This window comes from Phasianus colchicus, chromosome 1 (genome assembly GCF_987193195.1).
Source record: "Phasianus colchicus chromosome 1, bPhaCol1.hap1.1, whole genome shotgun sequence".
Taxonomy (NCBI): domain Eukaryota; kingdom Metazoa; phylum Chordata; class Aves; order Galliformes; family Phasianidae; genus Phasianus; species Phasianus colchicus.
In genome coordinates, this window is record NC_143436.1 from 68203855 (window position 1) to 68228732 (window position 24878).

Below are 24878 nucleotides of genomic sequence, written 5' to 3' on the forward strand. Positions count from 1 at the left end.
TTTTTCTTTTTTTTTTTTTCCTTTAAGTCAACAAGGGCTATTACAGGGCAATTTTGTAATAATTTAATTAGATTGGTAGCTACAGATCACACCGAAAAACTTACTTTATATATATCTTGATAGTAAAGCTCTATCAATCCACGCTTGATTATTAAGATATTTCTGCAAAATTTATTTCCCCTAACATTTTAGTTAAATTAATGTGAGAGTTTTAGACCATCCCTAATTTTACATGCAGTGTGACTCAGTTACCAAAAATCCTTGAAGTCACCTTAAGATTGCTGTTGTTAGCTCAGGCTATACTATCTAGCTTTGCTATCTTCTTCATATATAATCATATATAATCTACAATGTGCAAATAACCGCCTCCAAAATGCTGTTAACCTTGGAAGCTGTAAAATGTTTTAGGACATTAAAAATTTATCAGTATTCCTTTGTTGGCCCTTAATATGTATAAAGTTACGTTCTCCTATTGCAATTTTACAATTTTCTTTTTCATAACCTAAAATATATCCCACACTGATGCTGAAAAGATGGGGGCTGGTGGGGGGCTGGGAGAGCAGTCAGTGCAGGCAGGGAAAGGCGCTCATTTGTTACCTTCTCAGGTGCATGAAAGAACATGCAGCAATCTGGACAGCACACTTCCCCTGCCAGCTTTGCAGCTCTCCACCTAACAGTCGCTGCTGATTTTTGCTGTAAGAAGCAAAATGATGTGTGTCTGCAGTCGCACCTTTGACATCATATAAATGGTCTAAGTTACACTGGTATATTCCAATGACACTGTGTAAATTTTCCATGTAATGGTTTAGTTATAGCTTAAGTTTGGGCAATGCTGCTACTCCCTTTTCCAAACTTCCAGAACTTACCAGTCCACTGTCCCGTACTATCCTCCTTTGGTGACTTCTGTTTTACTTTTGGTACACAAAGTCACTTCCAATTCTGTTCTGCAGCTGACTGGGTACCAGTGTGCCTTATGGAACTGAGGCAACTAATACAGTCTAGCACTGTAACTCTTGCAGGAAGAAAACAGGAACAGGCAGCACTGGAAACACAAGCTCTTACTTCGGTGCAGAACAGCTAGACACAGTACCAAGAATGAAAGCTTCTGAAAAAATTCTGCATTAATTCTGATCAGAAAGGAAAAAAAAAAAAAAAAAAAGAATCACAAGAGACTTAATCACGGAGAAAGACAACATTAAAATCTTGGTCTAGTTTCATGACAGTCTAGACATTGGAATGCCACTCACCAACCATTTAATCTGTGCAACAAAACTAGCACTTCACAGATATCACGTAAACAACACTGAATCTGGAAACCATGTTCTATGCTGAAGATTAGTGCAAATTCCACACCATTTTTATGGCATAGTGGATTTCCAAATTATTTGCATGAAGCAGCTACGTTCAAGCTCATTCATTCACTGATTTGAGGTTACTAGAATTTAAAATTCTGCTCCTATTTTTACATAAAATGGGCATGTGGAAACATTTCATGCCACCCTTGGGGAAAAAAAAAATCAAATGGTTTTAATTTACTACATAATTCAGGATTCATTCCAATTTAATTCTTGATAAATTCTGGATCCATGTATGAAGTAACCTAAGAAATTGAATCAACTTATCTATTAAGGCTTTCTAGTATTTCCTGGAGACACTTAAGAGTGAAATCTCATCCTACTGGACAAAGCTTCCTGAAGATTTACCACTGGGGGCTCAGGAGAGCTAAGATTTCACCTTGGTGTCTTCAGACAGAAAAAATTAAGTGAAAGTTTTAAAGCAATGCATTAACAACAGGAAATCAATCTAATCGGAACTTTTACTTTTTCCATTGCCAGATGTGCATTAGTGTCTTTTTTTTTTTAATTTTTCTTTTTTTTTTTAATAGAAAAAATATAGTATTTAAGGAGTGACTGAGACAAATTGCAGTGAAAAATTTTTTTTGTGAAAGTTTTCTCTTTACATTCAATAAAGTTGATCTGAAATGCTACAAGACTAGATGCCTAGAAGCAAAATCTACAGGAAGACTATAAAGGCTTCTGGTCTCTCTATATTGCAGTCAGTCTAAACTAAAAGGAAATCTGAAAATAAAGTCTTTTTCGCTAACTAGTCTGTTTTCCCAACCAGATTTAAAAAATAAAAAACAGTAAAAATTAAGGGGGATGTTAGAACACGTAGAGCATCATTTCATTGTTTTGTTTACACACAGAACAGAAGTTCACAATCAGTAGGAAAAGTAGTAAGTTAGCAACTGTGCATGCACCAAAGAGTCCTAAGACAGTTCTCAGGTTTTTGTGTGTTTTTTTTCCTTTGTTTTTATTTTTCTTCACAGGCATTGCTAGTTCAAGAACCAACACTCAAAGAATACTGGCACTTTAAGAGGAATGAAGTTTCCACTGTCATTTAAAACAAGCATTCAGGTAAAGCTAACAGGATCATGAAGCAGAAAGTAAAGTAATGCTAAAAACAAATGCTAATAATTTAGTGTAATGTACAAAAATTACTTCAGTACGTCTTAAGAATAAGGATACATTGTATTTACATAATTATACACTTTGTCTTTGTCTTCTTTTTCTTCTTTTTACCATCTTTGCTCATCTTCTCTTTGTGTTTTCTGATTTCTCGAACTAATGTATAGAAGGCATCATCAACACCCTAAAAAGATACACAGATACACACATTATGATCACTTTAACAGACTCAGCTGCCTGCTTATGTACAGCCTCATTTCACCTGAGCAGATCAGGTAAAGTGTTTTCAATCAGCAGCCTGCTTGCAGGAGGCTCTGTCAGGAGATCTGACACCACCCTCTCCTCGCTGAGAGCCTTACAACACCCCAAGAGCAGGCTGTAGGTTGTAGGAGTTGTCAGGACACCAACACCTTTTTGAGCATTCCCTTTGGGACTTTGAGAACGGGCACGTTGGGAAAAACTGAGATGGTGAGGGGACTGCAGCTGTCTCCTGTTGAGAAGTTACATGAGAATGCATACATTTGACAGCATCTCTGTGTGCAGCCCTGCAGGAGAGCAGCTCTAGGGAGCAGGTGGCCACTGTGTGAGCAGCTCCTCCTGGGTGCAGGATGAGGATCAGCCACCTGAATAAGCCACATTTAGATCATAAGGATGTATAGTACTACTGCTGGATTTCAGAATAAAGCTCTGAAGCATTTGTTAGCTTTGCTTACACTTGAAAATCTATGCATAGCTTTAAAACACAAACATGAGAGCAGCAATTCAGTACCAAAGAGATAGGTATGACTCATCTACGTATTCAGGTCCTTTTGTCAGGCATGCTAAAACACTAATCACACTACAGGTTTCTTAAAAACTCTACATAAACAAATGATTCAAATCAATCATGTTGCAATGATCAGTTAACATTTGATAAATCTTTCCATTCAACTTACTCAAAGACGCACGGAACAAACTGTCTGTAGTCTATATATCATGTACAGTCACTTAAAACCTCCACAGCTCCAGCAGTTAAGCTACAGGCACAAATGCTAATGTTTCTTCACATGTTTCTCTACTTTTGGGGGATAACTGACAAAATTTATTACTTCTGACCAGACACCCATAAACCTGATGTGACTCATAATCAAGTGCAATGTTACAGGCTATACTTTGTAATGACCTATTTATGTGCAGTAGCTGCATAATGTTAACATCTCACAGCATCCAGCTGCACCAGCACAGAACTGTGCTGAGAAATCCAGCCCTGCAGCCAGCAGATCTCCTGTCAGCTACTGTGCCCTCAAGCTGCCAATAGAAATCAGCACTCTTGGTTTGCTCCTGTGTATATAAACACTTACAAATAAGTGATATTAGATCAAAGTCCTTCATTGCCTATCCTCTAAAACTGGTAACAGAGTTTTGCAAGGTCTTCTAACATATAAAATACGTATGCAATTAAGTTGCTCTGTATTTGAAAATATTATTTGCTAAAAAGAAATTGATGTAGTGTACCTCATAAGAAGCATGGCTCTGTAAAAGTTGAAGTCTTGAGAATCAGAAAAGGTTGGCATTATTTTATAGAGGGACAGTATTTTACTTATGATTTCAGCCTTAATGCACAAAGTGAACATTTAGCAAAGTTCATGCAGGGAAATGATCTACAAATAGCAATAGATCACTGCGTACCTTTTGCAGTTCTTATCCCGCCAACCAGGAGGGAAGTATTAAGAACCAGTCATAGAAGGGCTTAGGTTGGAAGGGACCTCAAGGATCATCGAGCTCCAAACCTCCTCCCACATGCAGGGCCACCAACCTCCACATTTAATATTAGACCAGGCTGGCCATGGCCCCATTCAACCTGGCCTCGAACACCTCCCTGGGCAGCCTATTCCAGCACCTCACCAACAGGGATTGTCACAACAGTCAACAACAGTTTCATTCTTACAACATAAGAATGGTGTAAGAACGACTTTTGCACAATATTCTACGAGACTGTTCACATTTTGTTACAAAACTACCCTTCAGCACTTCAGGCTCATCATTACTGTGTCAGAACAACATTCATTACAAGGATAGTTGTTGGCTTTCAGCAGCATCTTCAAGCAAGATGCGCTTAGCAGAAATTGTAATTCAAGTCTTCAAATGAGCAATTTTCTCTCCTCAAACTAGTTTTTATACAAGGTATTTTATCTGTGTTTTAAGTAATACTGTGGCCCTTTGAGCATGTGACTTCACAGCTAAGGCTGAAATCTTCTATTGCACCTCCTAAGTGGTAATCTCAAAGACAGCACATGTTGCAAAATACTTGGGAATAACTTGCTTTTGTCCTTGCATTTATACCTTTGCAGAGCAAGCCTTTACAGTTGTAAACTAGGTATTTACTACTTTTGGTTCTGTCATAATTCATTTTAAGCATAAACAGTAAATACAACATAGAAAACATTTAGAATATTTGTGTGTTAGAACTGGAGATTCAAGAGAAACAGAGGTCCTTCACTTTTCAGTCTGTGAATTAAATCTTAAAAATGCAATTAGAATACAAGTAGTGGATACTCCACAATTATAGAAGATCTCTGAAGGCACTAGTACTACAAACAAGATCAAGAGTGGTCAATTTTCCCAGTTACCTCTTTCAGTAGCGAGGGACCACATGCAGCTGACCTTTCTCCCTCTAACACTGGAGTCATTGTGTACAAGCTTTTCAGAAAGTATGAGATGTACCAAATGAATGCTTTCAATCCAGGCTCAGGATTAGAAACTCAAAATTCAGAAAGCACACTCAGAGCTATAGCACACTGCTCTGGAAGGCAGAGGTTTAGAGCAACTTGCTGCATACAGGACAGAGCTTGCTCATGGCATTTGTTTTTCCAAAGGGCAACTAAGTGAAGGGAACAGAAAAATCAGAATGTTCAGAAAGCAGTCCAATCCTGGCTACAGCTTCTCTTTGGAGCACTACAATTGTGTGATCTAGTGGCTGTACAGAAGTCTGGATGACTGGTTATGTAATTACAGGCATGCAAGAAACGTGGCAAGTAGCCTAAATCCGTCACCCTACACACCCCAAATTCTCAAGGAATTGGGATTCCTAAGGACTACAACCTCAAATAGAGTCTTTTAAAATATATCTCAGACACACCCAGAGTCATGAGAAAAAGAAATTACGCATACACCTCCATAGTGCTACAGAAAAATCATGAAATTAGTTTTAATTAAGAATTGGTAAGTTAATGAGCTTTCATGAACTGGATGTTCCAAGAGGTACGAAAACAGTCTGAACAAATTCGATAACCCATAGGCAAGAAAGGAAGATAAACACTGTGCATCACTCCAATGCTTGTTACAATGAGCAAGCCTCAAATATATCATTAGGTACTGCTCACCTTAGCTCATCTAACATACAGCAGGCTGAAAAAAAACACGTTTAGTCTTACTAAGTGGACAGTAATGCAAGCCAGAGTGTTTTAAATGCTGGATTTCTCATGCCACTATCATCACTGCTGTGCTACAGCTAATAGTGCAAGAATTTTGGAGTATGTTTTCTCCAGCTTAATCTCCCAAACATGAAGCTGCTGCAATGACTATCAGTAAGTTGAAGGTATTTATATAGAATTAATTTGAAAATGAAGACAAGTGTTTCCTCTGCTGAGCAGATACTGCAAGCACTACAGCCTTCTGACTATTTTTTAAGTAAGGTATGTAACAAAACAAAAAAAAAAAGAAAAAAATATTGATTACTGACAGAAAAGATTTCCCTAAAAACTCATTTCTCTTTGAAGTAGGCAGAAAAAGTTGGAAGCAGGTGGAAAGGAAGCAGGGCTGCTTTGAAAATAATGCCTCCTACTTCATGATGCTGGCCCATGACTTCAGATGGATGTTGTTGATATGGCAGCAGAGGTCGAACTTTCCCACCAATACTCCATTACGTTTTGTTGTTGTGTGACAGATGGCAGCAGAGCAGGCAGTCTGACAGAACGGTGTCTGTCATGGAAGTGCATATGAAGGGTGTGTCACTGAATTTGTCCTTGTTGAAAAATGGCACCCACTGACATTCCTCAACACTTGCTGAATGTTTACAGAGACCAAACAGTAGATGTGAGAGCACAGTGAGGTGGTGCTCTTCAGCAGCGGTGACAGCAGTGGCACCTTTACTAGTGTAGACTTTCAGGAATGAGTCATGTAGCTCCTGTTCATTTCTGGTGAAAAAGCATTGCCAATAGTGATGACTATGTTGAAAAAGAACATTTTGTAGCTGAGAATGTGCTCTATTAAATAGTGTTATTGTGCTCTTTGTATCTGCTGCAGTTTCCATGAAAATAAATAGGAGACATGGCTCTCAAAGTGACCTACCTATATGTTCCCTGAGCTGTTAAAGGAAAAAAAAAAAAAGCATCTTAAAATATGAAAAGTTTTCTCCACTTAAAAAAAATCTATACTTCTTCTATACTCCTCACAGGAAAGTCCACAAGGAAAAGCAAACAGCACTAAAGTACTAATATACTAAAAGAAATTTTAGTTTGGGTTTTACAAATAAATGCTTCCATCACTCCCCATCATCAGAATTAGTCCAGTAAGTTACTCTTAATGAGTAAAAAGGAATAAACTTTCCCATAGGAAGAGGGGAAAAGAGAACAAGGTCAATCCATTAACAAGGTGTTGGGCAGGGGCTTAGTAGTAAGACTTAAAAACCCTTCCATGGAAATAAAAGACATTTCACATTGAGACTATACTAGCAAACAGCAAGAAATGGAAAAGCTGGCCCTGAGAATGCTACATTATGGATGCTTAAGCAATTTTAATTCATATTACTTTCATCAAAAGCAGTCTTGCCAAGCTGCTTTTAGTTGTTTTTTAAAATAACTACAAAAAGCTTTTTATTAGCACTAATTTTATTGGTATTTGGATGCAAAAGTTGGGTAACATCAATACTAGCTTCCAGTTTCCGGAAAAGGAAGCCTTTGATACAAATAGTATCACAAAGCATCTTTTTTTTTTTTTTTTTTAGAAAACATCTAATGATGCAGCTCAAAGCAGTCATTCATCACTAAAAAGCTAAGAATATAATAAGTTTTTACTAGATGTGCTCGTGCTTATAAAAGAAGATTTTCTCCTTCCCTTCCCCCCCAACTCCTTATTAAAGGAAATCTTCCTTCAGTTACAACAGTCTTCTTAAAGACAGAAGTCAAATTCCTCTTACTTTCTGCAAGCTGTTCTACAGTGTGAAAAAACTGCTTTTCAATGAGTTTTTTAGCAATAGGAAATTCCACACCATCGTCCAGCTTGAACAGTCCATTAGAGGAGTAACAGACCACACTCTCAAAATAAGAGGCAAAGAATCAACTCAGGGAGCTATTGTGATGGTTTACCCAAACATCACTGGAAATGATTTAGACTTGCACTTCTCACACATCACCAATTCTTCCCTCTCCCCCTTCTTTTTCTTACAGTGCAGTGTATTGATTTAAAAAATGATTATTTGTGAGAATCCTGCAACTGTTCTTTCCAGTTGTACTTCACCATTGCCTTTTCCTCCCCTTTATAAAGGCGCCAAAAAAAGATAAATAAAATAATCAAGAAACCCCCATCTACATCTCAGAAGGACTGTAAGTTTTATGATCCTCTCCCCTCAGTTCATCAGCCTGAAGATGCACTCAACATACAGCTTCTGTAGTATCTGCAATAAATCCGTGTTAAAACATTTTCCTCCCAAATTCCTGAGGCACAAAACAAAATCTCTATTTTTACAGATGGAGAACTTGATATGCAGTAAAGGTCTTCTTTTAACCTATTTATCAAAAAAAGAAACAGGAGAAAAGTAAATCTATAGGTGTTTGCTAGGTATGCTATTTAGGACTGCCATACTGAAATCTGAATGATATTATACTTTAAATTATGTAATCAGTTAATCATAAAATGTCTGATTTGCAAAATACTGTTGATCAGTGTTATTCAGCAAATGACTTTAAAACTTACCCTATTACATTACAAAACTTACCCTGTTACATTACAAGGCATTTTTTAATTTTCATGCACCCTGGAGTCTTTTCTTCTTTGCTGATTTTTTTCACTCTGTACTGTCGAATCTCTCGCACCAATGTATAAAAAGCATCCTCCACTCTCTGCATTGTAAAACACAACTCCTTAAAAACTGCTTTATTGACAATCTTGACATATTGGAACACCACGGCAGGGAAAAAAAGTACCCAAATTATGAGCTTTACTTGAGGGAAGTCTATGGATATCCAGATGGCCCACAGAAAGTCTGCGCTCACATTGAGTCCAGAGATGATAATCAGAGATCCCATCCATCAGAATAGATGGAGAATTTTCTTCCATTTCTTCCAGTGCTGAAAATAGAGCTTCAATTTCTGAATATTTTCACATAATTTTGTGGGTGTGAATGTATTTTGCAGACAAAAAGCCCTATGAGACTGGTAACTAGGGGGCACTTACATACAGCTAGCCAACTATTTTCACTTCTTAGCCAAAGCCAGAACCTGTCACTGCTGGGGCTGTTTCTGGCAAAGAAAAGTAATCTTGTTTATCTTCTGTTCTTTAAATAAGTACTTGGTTTGCAAAATCTGTGCAGCAAGCTACTAAAGTATAGAAAAAGTTCATAGGAGTTGATAAATAAATTCCCTTAAGAATACAAAATTCCAGACTATTGTTTTTAAAGCTTTTTTAGAGAGCAAGGATTATGCTAGCAGGCTTAGAAGAATGTGTTTCTGAGTCATGGCAAAGTGCTTTCTAAGAAGCATCTCAATGGTATTTCAGAATAACTTTCCAATGTAAATACTGTAATAAAGGAAGTTATTCTTCCATGCTGACAAGGCAACAAGTTCATTACTGATGATGTGAAAAAGCTTGGTTCAGATCACATACAAGGCACACCTGAGTTCTTCTCTTTGGGCCAGAGTCAGGCCTTATGGCAGCACTACATCCATACAGACTGACCTGCTGCTGCTCACATCTTCGTTTGGCTACAGACAGCTGCTCAAGCATACCAGGGCCAACAGAGCAGCCTTTCTCCCTCTGGTCTCACACCCTACCTCCTCCACAGCTATGCCTTTACACCACTTAGAGATAAGGATACCATAAGCATTTAAAGAAAAAATAATGAGGATCGGTACGTTTCAGCAAATAGAAAAGTACAGCACTATCGTTAAGTTGGTAGTAATGTTTAGCTACAGCTTTTAAAGGAGATGCAAATCTCTCCTCAGTCGATCTCCTGACTTGTCTCTTCAGTCAGATCAACACTGTTGTTAATTTAACACAAGCTCATTATTTGGAAATAAAAGTGAAAGACACCGAATATCAAGAATACAGATTAATTTAAACCCCAGAACTTTGTTATTACTCAAAATCTGAGCTTCTATATGACAGATTTTCTTTAAGTTACTCTCCTGCTCATCTTTTTACTGTGCACCCAACAATGAAAATAGCTACCATTCGCTGCTACAGTTAGTGGGTCTCTTTGCATGAACCACACCATGGGCCATCTTATTTAAGACTGCTGCTTATTTGTGAGTTCTTCTGAACTACAGCCATTTGAATTTAAAGACTAAATTAATTTATTTCTTGGGTGATATCTCTTATACAAGATGTGTCCAGTAAGCACGTAGTGAACTACTGACAAGTTGAATCTTCTGAAGTTCCAGGTCTTGAAAAATTTAAAGAAGCTATTACAAACATCAAAACTCAAGTAAAGCTCATATTTTCATGTTTTCCTAGAAGGCATGGAAACTTATTCCTGAGGAGGAAAGACTCAATATGATCAGCTGCTACGTGCCAAAGCACAGGCTGTATGAGAATCAACGCTTTGCAAATCTACTGTTTTGCAATAGAAATACATAATTTGATTATGGAGCTTCACACGAATGATCAGGCAACAGTTCGTCACTCTGTTTATTGCCATCTTCCCCATCACCAACAGGAGCCATGATTTGCTTTAGCAATGCAGAGAGAGGCAGAGAGACAGACAGAGTGAAAAAAGAAATTGCTACTACTGCCACCATCAAGAACAGTCTTATGAATGCTGTTGAGGAAAATTATTCTGAAAACAAATGCATACAAAGAAACATTTGCTAATTTCATTAGCACAAGGTGACATTTTTAGAGAGCCAGGTGCCATGCTTTTATAAACACAAGTCATTTTCACTATTACTTCCTTAAATAAGTCTGGTTTACACATCTAAAATATAGTTAAACCAGCCAATAGAAATGGAAGCAAAAAACACCCTTTAGCAGAGTTTAGATTTTGAACAATGTGAAGAACCCATGATCTCAATGGGAATGTTTTCAACATGCCTTCAACTTAGAAGGTAGCCAAACATTCAACTGAAAGTTGTATAACTCAGGTAAATGGCACAGTAACAAACACCAGATCTAGTAGCCCTTTTTCAGGATAATCCTGCCCCTCTCTCTCACTCCCATGATGGGGAACTATGCACTATATGCACAAGGAAGAATTTAATAAAACTAAAGGTTGTGTCAGACAGAGAGAAGTAAGAACAACTATAATGATAAACCCTGACAATTCATACTCTTCTGCATAAGGACTGTGAAAGGATAACTGATGCAACATGCACTATAAAACCACCAGTACAGACACTGGTTTACATATAAAAAATAGCAATAGTGCTATTTATAAGAGTTACATGATATTCACTTTAGCCAGTGGTCTAGCTAAAAAGAGAAAGAACACCCCATTAAGCACAACCAATAATCTACAGCCTTGTACCCAAGTGTATCCTACAGCTAAGTTAATATTTTACTGTTCAACTCAACAATTCGTATGAAAAAAATCACACAAGGATTTGTGTAACAACATGGCTTTTATGCAGTAAGGTTAAGTTTATATCTTCATCATCAGTCAGAATGAAATGAAAACCAATTACATTAACTTCTAAAACGCTTCCAGTGTTCTTCCCTTTCCTACTTCTGGCCCCACCTATCAGTTATACAAAATCTTAAACAAAATTGGGATTAGTTGGAAGAGATATAAGATAATGCCTGAGCACACTGCACTGCCTTTTAAAAGACACGTCTCTGCAATCAAAACAGAGCAGACAGGTAACTCCTCTGCAGTTTCACCTCCCTTACTTCCTCACCCTGAAGCCCTTTTGCTTCTTGTTCGTCTCTGGCAAAGCTGGGGCACAGGGAATGGCAAAAGCAAGTGCCAGCAGGGCATTAGTGCCAGCAGCTGCATGAATGGAAGAGTGAGAATGTTCCTGCTGCTAAATAATCTTCTTGGGCTTATACAGACTCTCAAAGTTACTAGGCCATCAGCTACATTTGCCCATAGCACAAGTTCTTCATATAGCCACAAAAAGAATCAGATGTACAGACATCTCCTTCTCTCTCATTTCTTTTTACACCAAGGACTGAATTCTGCCTACTACAAATACATTCTGTGGGCCACATCCAGCTCATAAAATGGTTCGACTCCTCCACACCCCCACTTTAGAGAATTACTTCAGAAGAAGGTATATGTGCATATGTGTATTTTATATCAGTTAATGTGACTTAAAAATCGTAACACACACATATATATACAAACACAAATATTTAGATGAGCTTGCTGTACTTAAAGATCAGGTCCTTCTTTCAATTCCATTCAATCTTACTATTTTAATAACACTGCATCATTAGGAGGTTTAATGCCACACTGTGAAATAAGCATATCTAATGGTTCACCTTCTGAGAATGTTACCTTCCAAAAGAGACCAGTAGGTATCTCCACCATAAAATCTGAGACTTTTGGGAGACTACTCATCTGCAGAGGGTGTAAAGATCAACAGTGAAAAACCAAAGGCCAGCCCCCTCCTATAATATTTCAGTTGACACCTCTAGAAATATGAAGTAAAAAAAAAAAACACCAAGAAATAAGTTGTAGCAGTTCATACACAAGTCATCCACTGTCCAGTGAAAAGTACAAAGCTCCAGCAGACCCCTTAGAGTCATACCTGGGTTAAAGAGAAACATAGCTGATACTACTTTGCATAACTTAAGACATGAAAATTGAACAATGGTAATTTGTGAGTGTGAAATTTTTCACTAGGTAGGCTTATAGGAGTAACCTGAAGACTGGGGCCTCTTTGAACATTACATCATTTTCAATCCACTTTCACTAGAGGATTTGAGAAGAGTATTCCCTAAACAACACTATACAGCAGGCTGAACAAAGTAACACCTAAATGTTAGTAGAGAATTTGGATTTCAAACCTCAAATGCAATTTCAGAGTTCTTCCTTTTTATCTTAACATCTCAATGACAGCCACTAATGCAGGAGCTTCTAACCATCATAATTATCCAGACCATTTATATGCCACACTCTTTCTTGTGCCTCACTGATCATCAGCCACTGAAGTTCTGTAGCTCTATTTTACTTACCCTACCTGACAAGGGTTTACAGGCTCTTCCTTATTGCCTCAAGTTAGAATTCCATTGAATCCTCAGCAAAGTTTCAGTAATCAGTCCAGGTCTCAACTTGTCAGAAACTTGGGTGGGTGCAGCATATTTGCACTAATAAAATTGTCATTCCTTTTAATATAGAAATAATTTATGTACTGCTTAAAAGAAGTTCTGCCAAGTGATGCAGCTCCATCTATTCAGCAGATGCATGACATTACTCAAATTGCAGCACTCTGCCCTTATTTACCTTTTTCTGCTACTCCTATGTACCGATTCATAGCTCACATGCAATACTTCTGAAGAGGCAGAGAATACAAGTTATTTGACCACTCAGATCTGCTGTAATTCTGAGTGTAAGTCCCTTTTCTCCTGTGAAAAATATCAAAACCCAACGCAAACCAACTGTTTTTTTGGTTTTTTTTTTTTTTAAAAAAAAAGGAATGGTTTCTTAAGTACATAACCAGTTTCATTTATACTGTATAGCTTATCTTCTTTTGAGTACAGATATACCACCTCCTGCACCTTTGTCCCACAGAAGAGTTACAGAAATAGTGAAAGAGCCCTAACACTGTCTCTTCCACCTACAGCAGCAAAGTACAATAAACAAATGTGTGCTCTAAAGATTTAAAAAGCTATCACTTGACACAAGCAATTCACCCAGCAGAAATCACAGAATGACTTATAGACCTTCAAGCTACCTAATTCCACTCCCTGCTATGGGCAGGACTGCACCCAACAGCTCAGGCTGCCCAGAGCCCCATGCAACCTGATCCTGAACACCTCCAGGGATGGGGCATCTGCAGCTTCCCTGGGCAGCCTGCACCATAGCATCTCACCACCTTCTGAGTCAAGAATAGGAAAGAATTTCCTCCTAGTACCTAATATCCCCTGTAGCTTCAAAAAAAACCACGGTCAATCGTTTACTTACAAAAAGGTACTTGAAGCATGTTCCTCTCATGTTAAATTAACACCTTAAAAGATTCTTTTATTATCGAGGCTTAGAATAAACTAATGTACTGTCTGCTTAATCCTCTTGCAAACAAGAGAAAACAAACATTTCACCTCTAAACAGGTGTACTTTTTACATACAAAGCCTAGCAGAATGAGAATTCTGCAACTGACAGTGGAGAGTACCAGCAGCCCAGGTCTCATTCTTTCAGTTTGCGCAACAGAAGCAAATCACAAATTAATAAACAATTATCAGTAGTCAGAGAGCTGACAGAAAGAAAAGACACCACAAGAATTTCTACTCTGAAGAAACAAATCCATTGCTGTAACCAAGCGATTGGTAATGCTCAGAATGATTAACTTGATGAAAACTGAGCTGAGAGCGCTACATTTTTATTTGGTAAATTGTGAGCTTTACCTGTCTTGTCTTTGCTGATGTTTCAATAAAAGGAATTCCATAACTTCTTGCTAAATCCTGAGCTTGTTTTGTATCTACTGTCCTGGAAGGCAAATCACATTTGTTTCCTACTAGCACCATTGGGACATCTTCAGAGTCTTTAACTCTTTTTATTTGTTCCCTAAAGAAAAAGAAAAGATTTTATTTAACAGATATTAATAGTTTATACAGTAGATTATAAAATACTAGAACGTATGAAATTATGGAATTTCAACATCATTCCTTACATTAATTCACTGCACATTCACTATTAGAAGCTACTAAAAAATAAATAAATTAATCAAGTCCTATCACCATCAAGTTTATTACTTTATTCTTTAAAGGCTGGCATGTTGCAACAAGTGTTTCTATCAGCAGTGCTAAGCCAAACGGCCATAGCTTCTCATGTCACTACACAAGAACCTTCCCCAAAAACAACAGTTAATGTCAGCTCTGGTATAAATCTTACTACCGATCTCCACTGCACTCACAACACCCAGTTCATTTGCTGAGATAAAACAGTCAAAAGCCCTCTGCCTGTACTGTGTTTTTCAGGCTAGGTCAGCATTATAAACTATGCACTTAGATAAAGGGATTTTAAACTCCGAAGACCACTGGTCTGGTTCTCTGAAAAATCTGGTACAGAGTCTTTTCAAAGACCAGCTAGAAAATGTTTTTACAATACCATTTAGATGTACTTGTAAAGAATCTCAAATAACAATCATTTATTACTTCTTTTCTTTCCTTGCTTTCTTAAATAATCTCTAACTCTTCTCCTTAATTAACGCACTCGGTGTTTTCAGTTATTTATTTAGAAACATTCAGCTTCAGTCTGCAAAGTCATCCACAGGTGTGTGAATGCACAGGAGGAGCTCCTGATTCAGCTCACAGTGTTGAGTTAAAACACAGAAGGCCTTCCTGTGCAAGTCTACAACTATTTCTTTATGAAACTTTAAAAGCAAACTTCACACTCCTTTTTGCCTTACGTCAACACCTTACCATTTCCTTCCTCCTCTACAGAGGGAGGAAACTCCTTTCTAATAATCTGGTTAGACAATGAAGAGAGATGTAGGGTGTTTTTCTGAGAGCAAGATATTTTATATCTGAGAACTCTAAACTATTCCATTTTTATTAGGAAGCTGCTGGTACCATCGCATTCTTCACTTACTACATTTTAGATATAGTGAAAGGTATACAAAGACTGGCTAGCTCAATTCCAGTTTGGGCAAGCAACAGTCCTGAAACAAAGAGCATACAGAACTCTCCTGATCCCACAGTTGCTACAGGGAGGTAAGCCAGCAGTAAACTAGTTTTGTAGCTAGAAATCTACCAGTTTAGCAACTCACATCAACACTACATTACCAAATGAGCTGAACTGCTAGCATACAGGAGAAATAAAGCTACACAGTCCAGACAGCTACAGCTCCTCACTCTGATTACCTTGAACTATTGTGGTATCCCACCTTAAGCAGGGAACAGTGACTTTAATTTGTCACAAAGTGGGCAACTTCAGTTTAAAAGTAGATGTTGAGTTTGTGGTTATTACTTATGGCAAGTCACTCCTATGCTACACAGCAACATAAACTCAACAACATTTAAATATCTAACTTGGAATAGCTTAACTTATGCATTTGGGACCAACCTTAAACTGATGCTGCTAAAAAAATCAGTAATCTTTGGTGGGATTTGTCTTCTAACACAACTCCCAAGCAGAATTCAATGTATCATGAAGCTAAAAAGCTATAACTGTCTTGGTACTGATAACAGAAGAAGAGACTGCTTCTACTTCCATTTTAGTAGCTGACATCAAGCAAGCATGAGTTTCAATTTTTAACTAGCTCAATCAGCCATCATCCTGAATGTGAAATTTCATATGGGTATCCTTTTTATTTTTTTTCTTTAAGGTGTCAGAGCCCATATTACCATTTATATACCCATTTAGATACCCTTGCATGAGTATTTTCCTCCTCTTCCCCCAGAGAAGAAAGGCTAACAATGTATTATCTGTAAAATTTACACTGTGTTTTTCATCTTTAACGCACGATTTTATTTATGGAATAGGCAGAGTTTACCTTCAGACAATTTCTTACTATATAAATAATAACTACTAAGGCAGTCACACTCATTCATAACAGAAGAGCTTTCAGATACGTTGCCTGCTTAACTCCAGAATGAAACAACAGATTTTCAATTACCGAAAATTACAGACTTACAAATGGACAAGTAAATTGCAACATTGCTAATTTGCAAATTTCCCTTTAAGTGCTATTTCATGAGAGGTCAATTCATTATCCAGTGTAAAAAGCAAGCAACCCACGCAGCTAATACAAGAGTCATTTATCTTTCAGCATACACACCTATAATGGTGAATATCTTCAAAAGATTTTGTATTGTTTATAGCAAATACACACAGAAAGCCTTCTCCTGTTCTCATATATTGGTCCCTCATTGCACTATATTCTTCTTGACCTGCTGTATCAAGAATATCCAAGAGACAGGTTTCCCCATCAATTACTACTTGCTTTCTGTAGGAATCCTAAAGAAGAGAAAAAAACATGGTTAAATATGTTTTTTAGCACAGATAGTTCAAAAGATATTAAAGTTGTTTACCAATAGTTGATCATAACTGAAAGCACTTATAATCCAATTTTACAGATAGGCAAATGAAACCATAAGAGCATTGGTAGTCCATATTCCTGCTCAGACATTAATCCAGAAATGAAAATACCACTGGAAGGACACGTTCTGATCTGCATTCTGCATCTTCAGCAAGTAACACTGCATGCGTATGCACGTGTGCACATACACACAGCATTCTTATTTCTCATTTTGTACAAAGGGACAAAAAGTATAAATTGAATCCAGATCAAAAGCCTCTCCCTTTGTTCGTATGAGAATTGAAGAAAGCTGTAATCCTGATTTTAAAAGATTTAACTATAAGCTTACTCAATTTAAAAAACAAAAAAAAGTGAAATGTGGCTTTCATTCTATGAATGTTAATAAAAACATCATGCTACAACAATGTGCAAAATAATAAAATAGACAAAGTTCACAAGCAGAACAACTGCTCCAGAAAATCTATGCCTCTGAAAAGAAAGTAAAGCATAAGAAGCCTTCAGAGTTTGAGACAGAAAAAGTTGTTTTATATCCCTAAGAGCTGCATATAACATTTGTTATTAAATTACCGAATTTTAGTAAATACATTTGAAGTTCAAGTTTTTCAGACAAGACAGAGCAACACAAAGCACAAAGTCAGACACAGGCCCTGATAGGTTCCGAGAGATGTTGGAACAAATTATTTCAACACTATCAACTCAAAGTTTTCAGGTCACTGACTCAAGTAGCTAAAATCTGTACAGAGTCCCAAGCAGCTAAAAGTAATGCTTTTTTACAGGCCTTTTGGTGCTGGGCTTCTGTAAGCACATAGTTTTAGCAATAACGAGAGCATGTGAGGCTTATTTTTTCATCCAAACCTCTATTTTCTATAAGCACTATCTATTATAATAAGACCACGTCAATAAACTTCAAAAATGTCACTGAGTACCACACATTATTCTCAGTTAATAATACTCATAGCAAATAAAAGGCGTCAAGAGGAAATCATGGCATAACCTTTCAGATCCTTTAGCTAGAGATTAACATAATATTGCTTGTGTTTTTGTTATATAAGCAGGATCTTTTTAATACTCTACAAAAAAAAAAAAAACGGACCTAAGCTACTGTGAGAGGAGCTGAAGTTGCAATTCTAGCCAACTTCAGGATGAATTCTGCACGACCTTACTTCTTTTGCAAGAATTTTAAGCGCAATACGCTGTGCACTTTATCAATTCAGTGGTTTGGTTTGTTTTTTTAAAACAGAAGTTCGTTCTTTCTTGTTGCTAATCCTAAAAACAAGCAGAAAACAGCTGTATAGGATCAGTATGCTCAAGTAAACAAATGCTGGGCTCTCATTTGTCTCGAGCCTGGATACAATTCAACAATATCAGGTAGAACGGTATTGACTCCTTACCCTTAACATACAAGTACAGCTCCAACATGATTCTGGAAGTATTTATGTCACAGAAGTGCAAATTCAGTGTTCAAGCAGTAGGCAGTCTTAGAAATATAAAGGCTGAGAGAAATAGACAAGCTCCAATGTATTTGAAAATAAGGTTAACGCTCCATCTCAGCACTTAAATGAGAAGGAAAAAAGCCTGCCCATCTTTATCCTAATTCACTCCAATCAACAGGAGATCTCCCACATCCTATCAACTTTATCACAGTTCAGCAACGTATTAACAGAACTTCTGGCACTGCATCAGTCACAAAAAAGCCTATTTTATTTTCTTCTTACAATTTGACTGCTACTTTAAAAATACAGATTTCTGTGCAATTCACCGCTCCAGAGGGAAAGCAAATCCCCAGAGCTGAGCTCTAAACAAAAGCTTTAAGTAATTTTCATCAAAGAAAACCATTTTTAAATTCTTCCTGCAAGAAATGCTAGTTTTAGTATGCCACACCAGCAGCAGCAAAGCTACATGAGCACAAAGCACAGCACAGGTAGACGAGCAAGGAATGCCTTCAGATAGTTTGTTGCGAAAGAAAACTAGAAGAGAGGATCTGAGATGGAAAAGACTAAGGATGTGGGAGAGAAAACTCAAACTTATGATTTCCTACCAAGTTGCTGAGAAAATAAATATTTGGCTTTCTCAGTTGTTTTTTTCCACCTTCTCCCCTGCAAAAAGTCAAGCCTAAAAAATCCCATTTGGTACTATAAGAAAACCAAACCACCACATCAACAGCTCAGGTTGCTGAGACCCCCACAGCAGCACCACAACGAATACCTGCCCACACAGACTGCAGATAACATTCAAATGTTACCATACTGTAAGAAATTATCGAGTCCAAGACGAACTGAAGAACTCAAAGCTAGTTACACTGCTACAATACCTGTCAGAGAACCATCATAGTATCACAGAATGGTCTACGTTGCAAAGGACCACAGCGATCATATAGTTTCAACCCCCTGCTATGTGCAGAGTCACCAACCACCAGACCAGGCTGCCCAGAGCCACATCCAGCCTGGCCTTGAATGCCTCCAGGGATGGGGCATCCACAACCTCCTTGGGCAACCTGTTCCAGTGTGTCACCACCCTCTGGGTGAAAAGCTCCCTCCTAATATCTAATGTAAACCTCTCCTGTCTCAGTTTAAAAACACTCCCCCTTGTCCTATCACTATCCACCCTTGTAAATAGCCGTTCCCCCTCCTGTTTATATGCTCTCTTCGTGTACTGGAAGGCCACAATGAGGTCTCCCCAGAGCCTTCTCTTCTCCCAGCTAAACAAGCCCAGTTCCCTCAACCCTTTCTCACAGGAGAGGTGCTCCAGTCCTCTGATCATCTTAGTGGCCCTCTACTTCAAAATGGAATAGCAGAACCCAACATGGGCAGACTCCCTTTTAACAACAACAACAAAAAAACCCTTCTCATGATGTTTTTGAAACCCAGCAGCTTCACTGCACACTGGAAGATATGGCAATGGAAAAGCACCTAATATAGGACTACTGTGTAAAACAAAATGCAAACTAGAAATTAAAGGCAACACTGTACATGAGTCCAAATATGAACTTGTCACTTCTCTAAGTATGCAGACACTATCTACATCAAAGAGTTTTAAGTTAATTAATCACACGGCCTGCTGTTATTGACATTTCAAGCCATAAAAAATGTAAATCACACAAATTATGCTAAAGGAGCAATAATAATTCCATTTGTTCAAAACAGTTACCGATAACAAAAGAGGTGGCATCTCAGCTTCCTGCCACAAATTGAGTTTATCTGAAAAAAAAAAAAACCACTGACTAAAGAAACCCTGTCTAGAGAGTAACTACTTTTTTTAAGAATCCACTCCATCAATGATTAATATTAAAATATCATAGTTACTATGAAGCTACTACTACATGTTGGTGGAATTCCCACAGGTGCACAGGTCATTGAAAAACACACAGACTTAAATATCAGTATACCTAAATCACTCAAGGGATTTTGCTAATCCAATTGAAAAATCCTTTGACAGCCAGCAAGGAGGGCTGCTCCTTCTCCAAGTCACTGAAAACATGACCTAAATGCTAGGCACATGTATGCTGACACTATAAGAAGAATTGATTTTAAAGTAATCACAGAAGATATCGCAAATAAAAATTTAACGAATCTCGACCAGTAGAGGGCACCAGTCCAACTGCTCTGTGCATTAAGCCAGATCTTGAAGGGTGAGTGCTACACACTCTTAAGAAAAAAAACCACTTAAAATTGCTTGGCTATAAATGTGTTTTGACATCCATTTCAAGAAAGATACGAAATGTGATAAACACAACAAATTTATTTCTGAATAACAGGAGTTACTCAAGCACAGAGTCATTTTAATTCTTTCCCTCTCATCAACTGTAATAAATGCAGATACAAATTAAAAAATAAATACATATTTTTTTGACTGGATCATGAGACTTGAAGCTTCCCAAGCAGGTAAGTTATTTGTTCATTCACTAATTCCACTAAAAAGAATACAAACATGAATGTTAGAGAATGCATCCGTAGTTAAGCAATCAGTTGTTTTTTTTCTTAAATTCTTACATTGCTGAAACAGTGCAGGAAAGAAGAGATGAGTTTCACAATGGTTATCATGAAAGATTTAAAACAACTGAACAACCAGGTAGGTATGGAATCCACGATACACAACAAACACTCAGCTCTTTTCTCTGCCTACTTCAAAATACCTCATTATTTTTGAGGAAAATGCATGTTTTGGCAACAATAACAACAAAAAGAGAAAAAAGAAACAGTAGTCAGTGAAAAATAATAGTTGTGACACTAATGAACCACTTATTTACTGGTCACAACTGTAGCCTTATTTCCTCCTATTGCATGGAAAGTGAGTGTCTACAGCTACTGTTCTTTGGGCAGCCCCATACCAGAACTACACCTATACACAGGAAGCACAACCAAACCCTTCTGAAGGGATTGTGCCCTAGCAAGAAGTGAAGCATTTAAACCAACTACAAGCCCACTAGCTGGAACCCATCTGCCTCTCCCAGTGAGAGAGCGCCCCACAGTAACTGAAGTATGTATGTACTCCCTATAAACTTAGCCATGATTATTCTATAACGCCATGAGCACACAAGGTAATCTACCAGGTGGGTAGAAAGACAGAATATCCATCCATAAAGTCTCAGGATTTACAAGGCAAAAACAGCAACTGTAACTCCCTACAAGCTCTTGGCAGAGTACAAGCAGTCTAATACGGTTACATTCAACAAGCTGTTGATGCAGGTAAAATCCATTACACTGTAAGTTTCTCCCAGAAAATCATACTGGTCGACTGCAGAACACACCACAGCCTTACAGACAATGTACCCTGTCCATTAATGAATAAAAGCCACTGTTCTAGAATTCAATGTCCTTCCTACAAGAACTGCATGTTTTATTATCATTAAAATGCCTCTAGCATTCCTCAAAATACTCAACTTGCTGATTAGCAAAAAATCCTTCAAGTGATTTAGAACTGACATTTAAGTTTTTGCGTTCCTAAACTGTTTACACAGGTCTGTCCTTTTCAGACAACTTCTAACACAGAACCTCAACAGTGCTTTCTGCAATATCTAAATGTACCTCTAATCCAAGAAACCTAGATGATGAGCAAGTAGTACAAGCATTACCAACAACTCTAAGTTCCTTTTGCGACAAGAAATAAAATCCCATTTTGCCTGTTCCTCTCAATGAGTTGTGTGTTTCTTGTTTTTTAAGAATGTTCTGGGTTGACGTTTTGTTTCCAGATTTCAAGTCTTAATAACCAAAAGAGCCACCTTTCTAGTGCAAGGTAAGCACCTGAACAGATAGGTTCTTCCTATCTGTTCACAAAACCTTCAGCAAGCATAGGTTATTCTTCCTGGCCACACATCAGACAAAGCACACAGGCACATTAAAGGTAATCCCAAACACAGTCTGATGCCTCCCTCTTTGGGGAACACCAACTCAGGCCTGTACTTCACTGAAGTAAGACAGCCTCCTACCATCTTGGGGCACTGGCTCCTTTCATTCACGTCTTGCCTACCTGAGAATGACTCCAGAACCATTTCTGAGTCACCACATTAAGCCCAGATTTATACCCTTGCGATCCCTTCAAGTGAGCTTGGAAGCACCTCACTGTGTAAACATATAAATGAAGTCATAAACTACAGAGTTTCAGTGCTGGGAACATAAAAATCTTGGTTAAGTTATAATGTCATTTCTCCTTTCATACAGTCTGAGGTTATTAAATCAAACTACCCACAGAAGATTTCAGACAACACTAATGTTTTCTTATATTTACAAGGCCAGACTCATTAAAAGTCTCTAAAATAACAGAGCTATGTAAGTTTAAACAGATTTTCATATTCTGAAGTACTGTGCCATGTACTGCAAAGAACTCACTACAGCAGCTATCTTTTTCTAGACACATAGAAGCATACAACTGCTTGTTAAAAAATAAAAAAATTGAGTTCCAAATTTTTGCCTCATTCAGCATAACATCCCAGAACACATTCCTCACCATGTGAGGCAGATCCTGGTGATAAGAGCTGAGAAAGCCTGACACACGCATTTCAGAAGTCTCTCCTTATGTGTGACATTCCATTTGATATTAAGAGGCTGATGTGGAGCCACAGAGAGTTTTGGCACCCTTTCTCCAATAGAGTTTGGCAAGTACTTCCTTACCGAGATCCTACAAACTCACGTTCAAAGCGTCCAACACAACACACAACTAACACGCGCCACATTTCCACTTCACAGAACTGCTCATTTTTCACCGTAGCTGTTGTTCTACAGCCAGCTCAAGAAGTACAGCAGTTTGCTAACGCCAGCGTGATGCTACTCTTTACTTCTGATTTAATACAGTCTTGTTCCACAGTGTTTTTGCAGTAACGTCCGACAGCAAACAACTCCCACCAGCACTGCTAACCTCCCAGCACACGAAGCTAAGACGGAGGTGTTTACCTCTATGGTAGGGTCATACTCATCCACAAAGTGGTTCTGAATGAGCTGTATTGTCAAGGCGCTCTTGCCCACACCACCAGCTCCAACGACAACAAGCTTATACTCTGTCATTTTTTAGCAGACCTGGAGGCAAAGAAAGCAACGTTAGGCAGAAAGGGCTGGGATCAGACCAGCGAGGATGCCGTCGGCGTAGCTTCATTCACTATCGCATTCCTTTACTACTACAGGAAAGCGGTTCCCTCCCGGAAAGAGAGGACAAAAAGCTACGAAAGGAAGAGATTCCTCAGGCAGGCTCCCGTTCCCCACCGCTTTCTTCCCAAGTTCCAGCGGCACGGCAGCCCGCCCCGCCGCCCATCGAGCCGGGAGCGCAGCCGCTGGCCGCAGAGGCTCGGCGGGACGGGGCCGCGGCTCTCACCTCTCCCCCCCTCCGCCCGCCCAGCCCCGGCACGGCAGCGCCGCGAGGGCGCTAGCACGGGCTCGGCACCTCCGCGGCCCGGCCGCCGCCCGCCCCGCCCCGGCTCCCCCAGCGCGGAGCCGGCGGGGCCGCCTAAGTTCGCGAGCCGGCCTCGCGGCCGGGATGCGGGGCGATGAGAGGGGGAAAGGGGGAGCGGCGCGAGGCGCGGGACTGACTCAGCACCAGGTGCCGGGCTCCCGGAGGGCGTTGGCCACCTGTCCCGCCGCGCCGCGGGGACGAAAGGCGAGGGGCGGGCGCGGGCCGCTCGGGTGACCGCCGTCCGGCCGCTTCCCGCGATAAGCGGCACCGAGGGCGAGGCGGAGGGGGGAGGGCGACCGGCTGCGGGGAGTCGCTTCTCCTGCCCCGCCTCGGCGGGGAAAGAGGGGAAGAGAGAGGGGGGGGGAACGCGGCCCGGAGGGTCGGGTACCGGTACCTGCCCGGCGCTGCGCGGGCCGCGGGAGCACGCCGGCGTCTCCCTGCCCGCCGCGCGCGGCGCCCGCTCCGCGTCCCTTTCCGTCCCGGTCTGAAATGGCGGGGGACGGGGAGGGCCGGGGCTGGAGCTGCCGAGGGAGCCGAGCGCCGAGCGGGCCGTCCGATGGATGGGAGCGATCGATGCGCTCCGCGCTCCTCGGCCCCTCCCCTCGCCGCGCCGCCTCAGCCGGCGGGGGGTGGGAGAAGCGGCGTGGAGGGGGGGAGGGCGGCGCTTCCCTCCGCAGCCCGTGGGAGGGGCCGCCCGCTTGCAGGGCGGTGGCGGCGGCGGGAGGGGCGCGCGTTCGCTGAAGAAGCGGGGCGCTGAGGAAACGGAGCCTGCGCCCGCCTTCGCCTTGCGGGCAGTGCCCCCTGGGCCGCGGCGGCGTGGGAAGCCGTCCTCGGCAAGAATAAAATGAAGCGGTTTTATCCGTAGCCGGTCCGAGAAATGTCAGGCGGGCCTCGCGGAGTCGTCGTGAAGCTCGGGCAGCCGATGGCCATTGGCTGATTTCAAAATAACGTGCGAGGCTTCGGCACTTTGCCGCCGAGATGTTCAGTCCAGAAGTTGTTTTGTTGTTAAACGAGCTGACAGTAAGCCTGTTTTCTTATTAAGGGCCAAAAGCGTAATTCCTGGTAACTGAGGAGATGTGACGCGGGGCCTCTGAGTGCACGCGCTGCACCCACAGCGGTGGGATGTTTTCAGGTGGC

The 24878-nt window shown here is 39.9% G+C and overlaps 1 protein-coding gene and 1 long non-coding RNA gene across 6 annotated transcripts in view; one reads left to right on the forward strand and one right to left on the reverse strand.

Moving 5' to 3' along the window:
* KRAS (KRas proto-oncogene, GTPase) lies at nucleotides 1-24287 on the reverse strand. Of its 4 annotated transcripts, XM_031597167.2 has the most exons (7): nucleotides 24136-24287; nucleotides 23249-23371; nucleotides 16602-16780; nucleotides 14227-14386; nucleotides 8451-8566; nucleotide 7137; nucleotides 1-2652 (listed from the first exon to the last, which is right to left on the reverse strand). In XM_031597167.2, the coding sequence occupies exons 2-7, from the start codon at nucleotides 23357-23359 to the stop codon at nucleotides 2536-2538; spliced, it is 684 nt and encodes a 227-aa protein (XP_031453027.1). In that variant the 5' UTR covers nucleotides 23360-23371; nucleotides 24136-24287; the 3' UTR covers nucleotides 1-2535. The 4 variants fall into 4 exon arrangements, with proteins under 4 accessions (XP_031453027.1, XP_031453026.1, XP_090002699.1 ...); XM_090146573.1 differs by lacking the exon at nucleotide 7137 and having other exon boundaries at nucleotides 2565-2652; nucleotides 8443-8566; nucleotides 24136-24286; XM_090146581.1 differs by lacking the exon at nucleotides 1-2652 and having other exon boundaries at nucleotides 6391-8232; nucleotides 8443-8566; nucleotides 24136-24286.
* Nucleotides 23773-24878, forward strand: part of LOC149919693 (uncharacterized) — a 5240-nt gene continuing 4134 nt past the window's right edge. Inside the window, exon 1 of one of the 2 annotated variants that reach the window (XR_016469296.1) lies at nucleotides 23773-23888. This is a non-coding gene — a long non-coding RNA (uncharacterized LOC149919693). Of the gene's footprint in view, nucleotides 23889-24295; nucleotides 24762-24878 lie in introns of those variants that run through there. The other variant, XR_016469297.1, reaches the window with a different exon arrangement.

Coding starts and splice junctions, on each gene's coding strand:
- KRAS (XM_031597167.2), bottom strand. CDS start 23,359: ATGACAGAGTATAAGCTTGTTGTCGTTGGAGCTGGTGGTGTGGGCAAG. Junction 16,781..23,248: donor AGTATGACCCTACCATAGAG/GTAAACACCTCC, acceptor TCTCTTCTTTAG/GATTCCTACAGAAAGCAAGT. Junction 8,567..14,226: donor CATCAGCAAAGACAAGACAG/GTAAAGCTCACA, acceptor TTTACAATGCAG/AGAGTGGAGGATGCTTTTTA.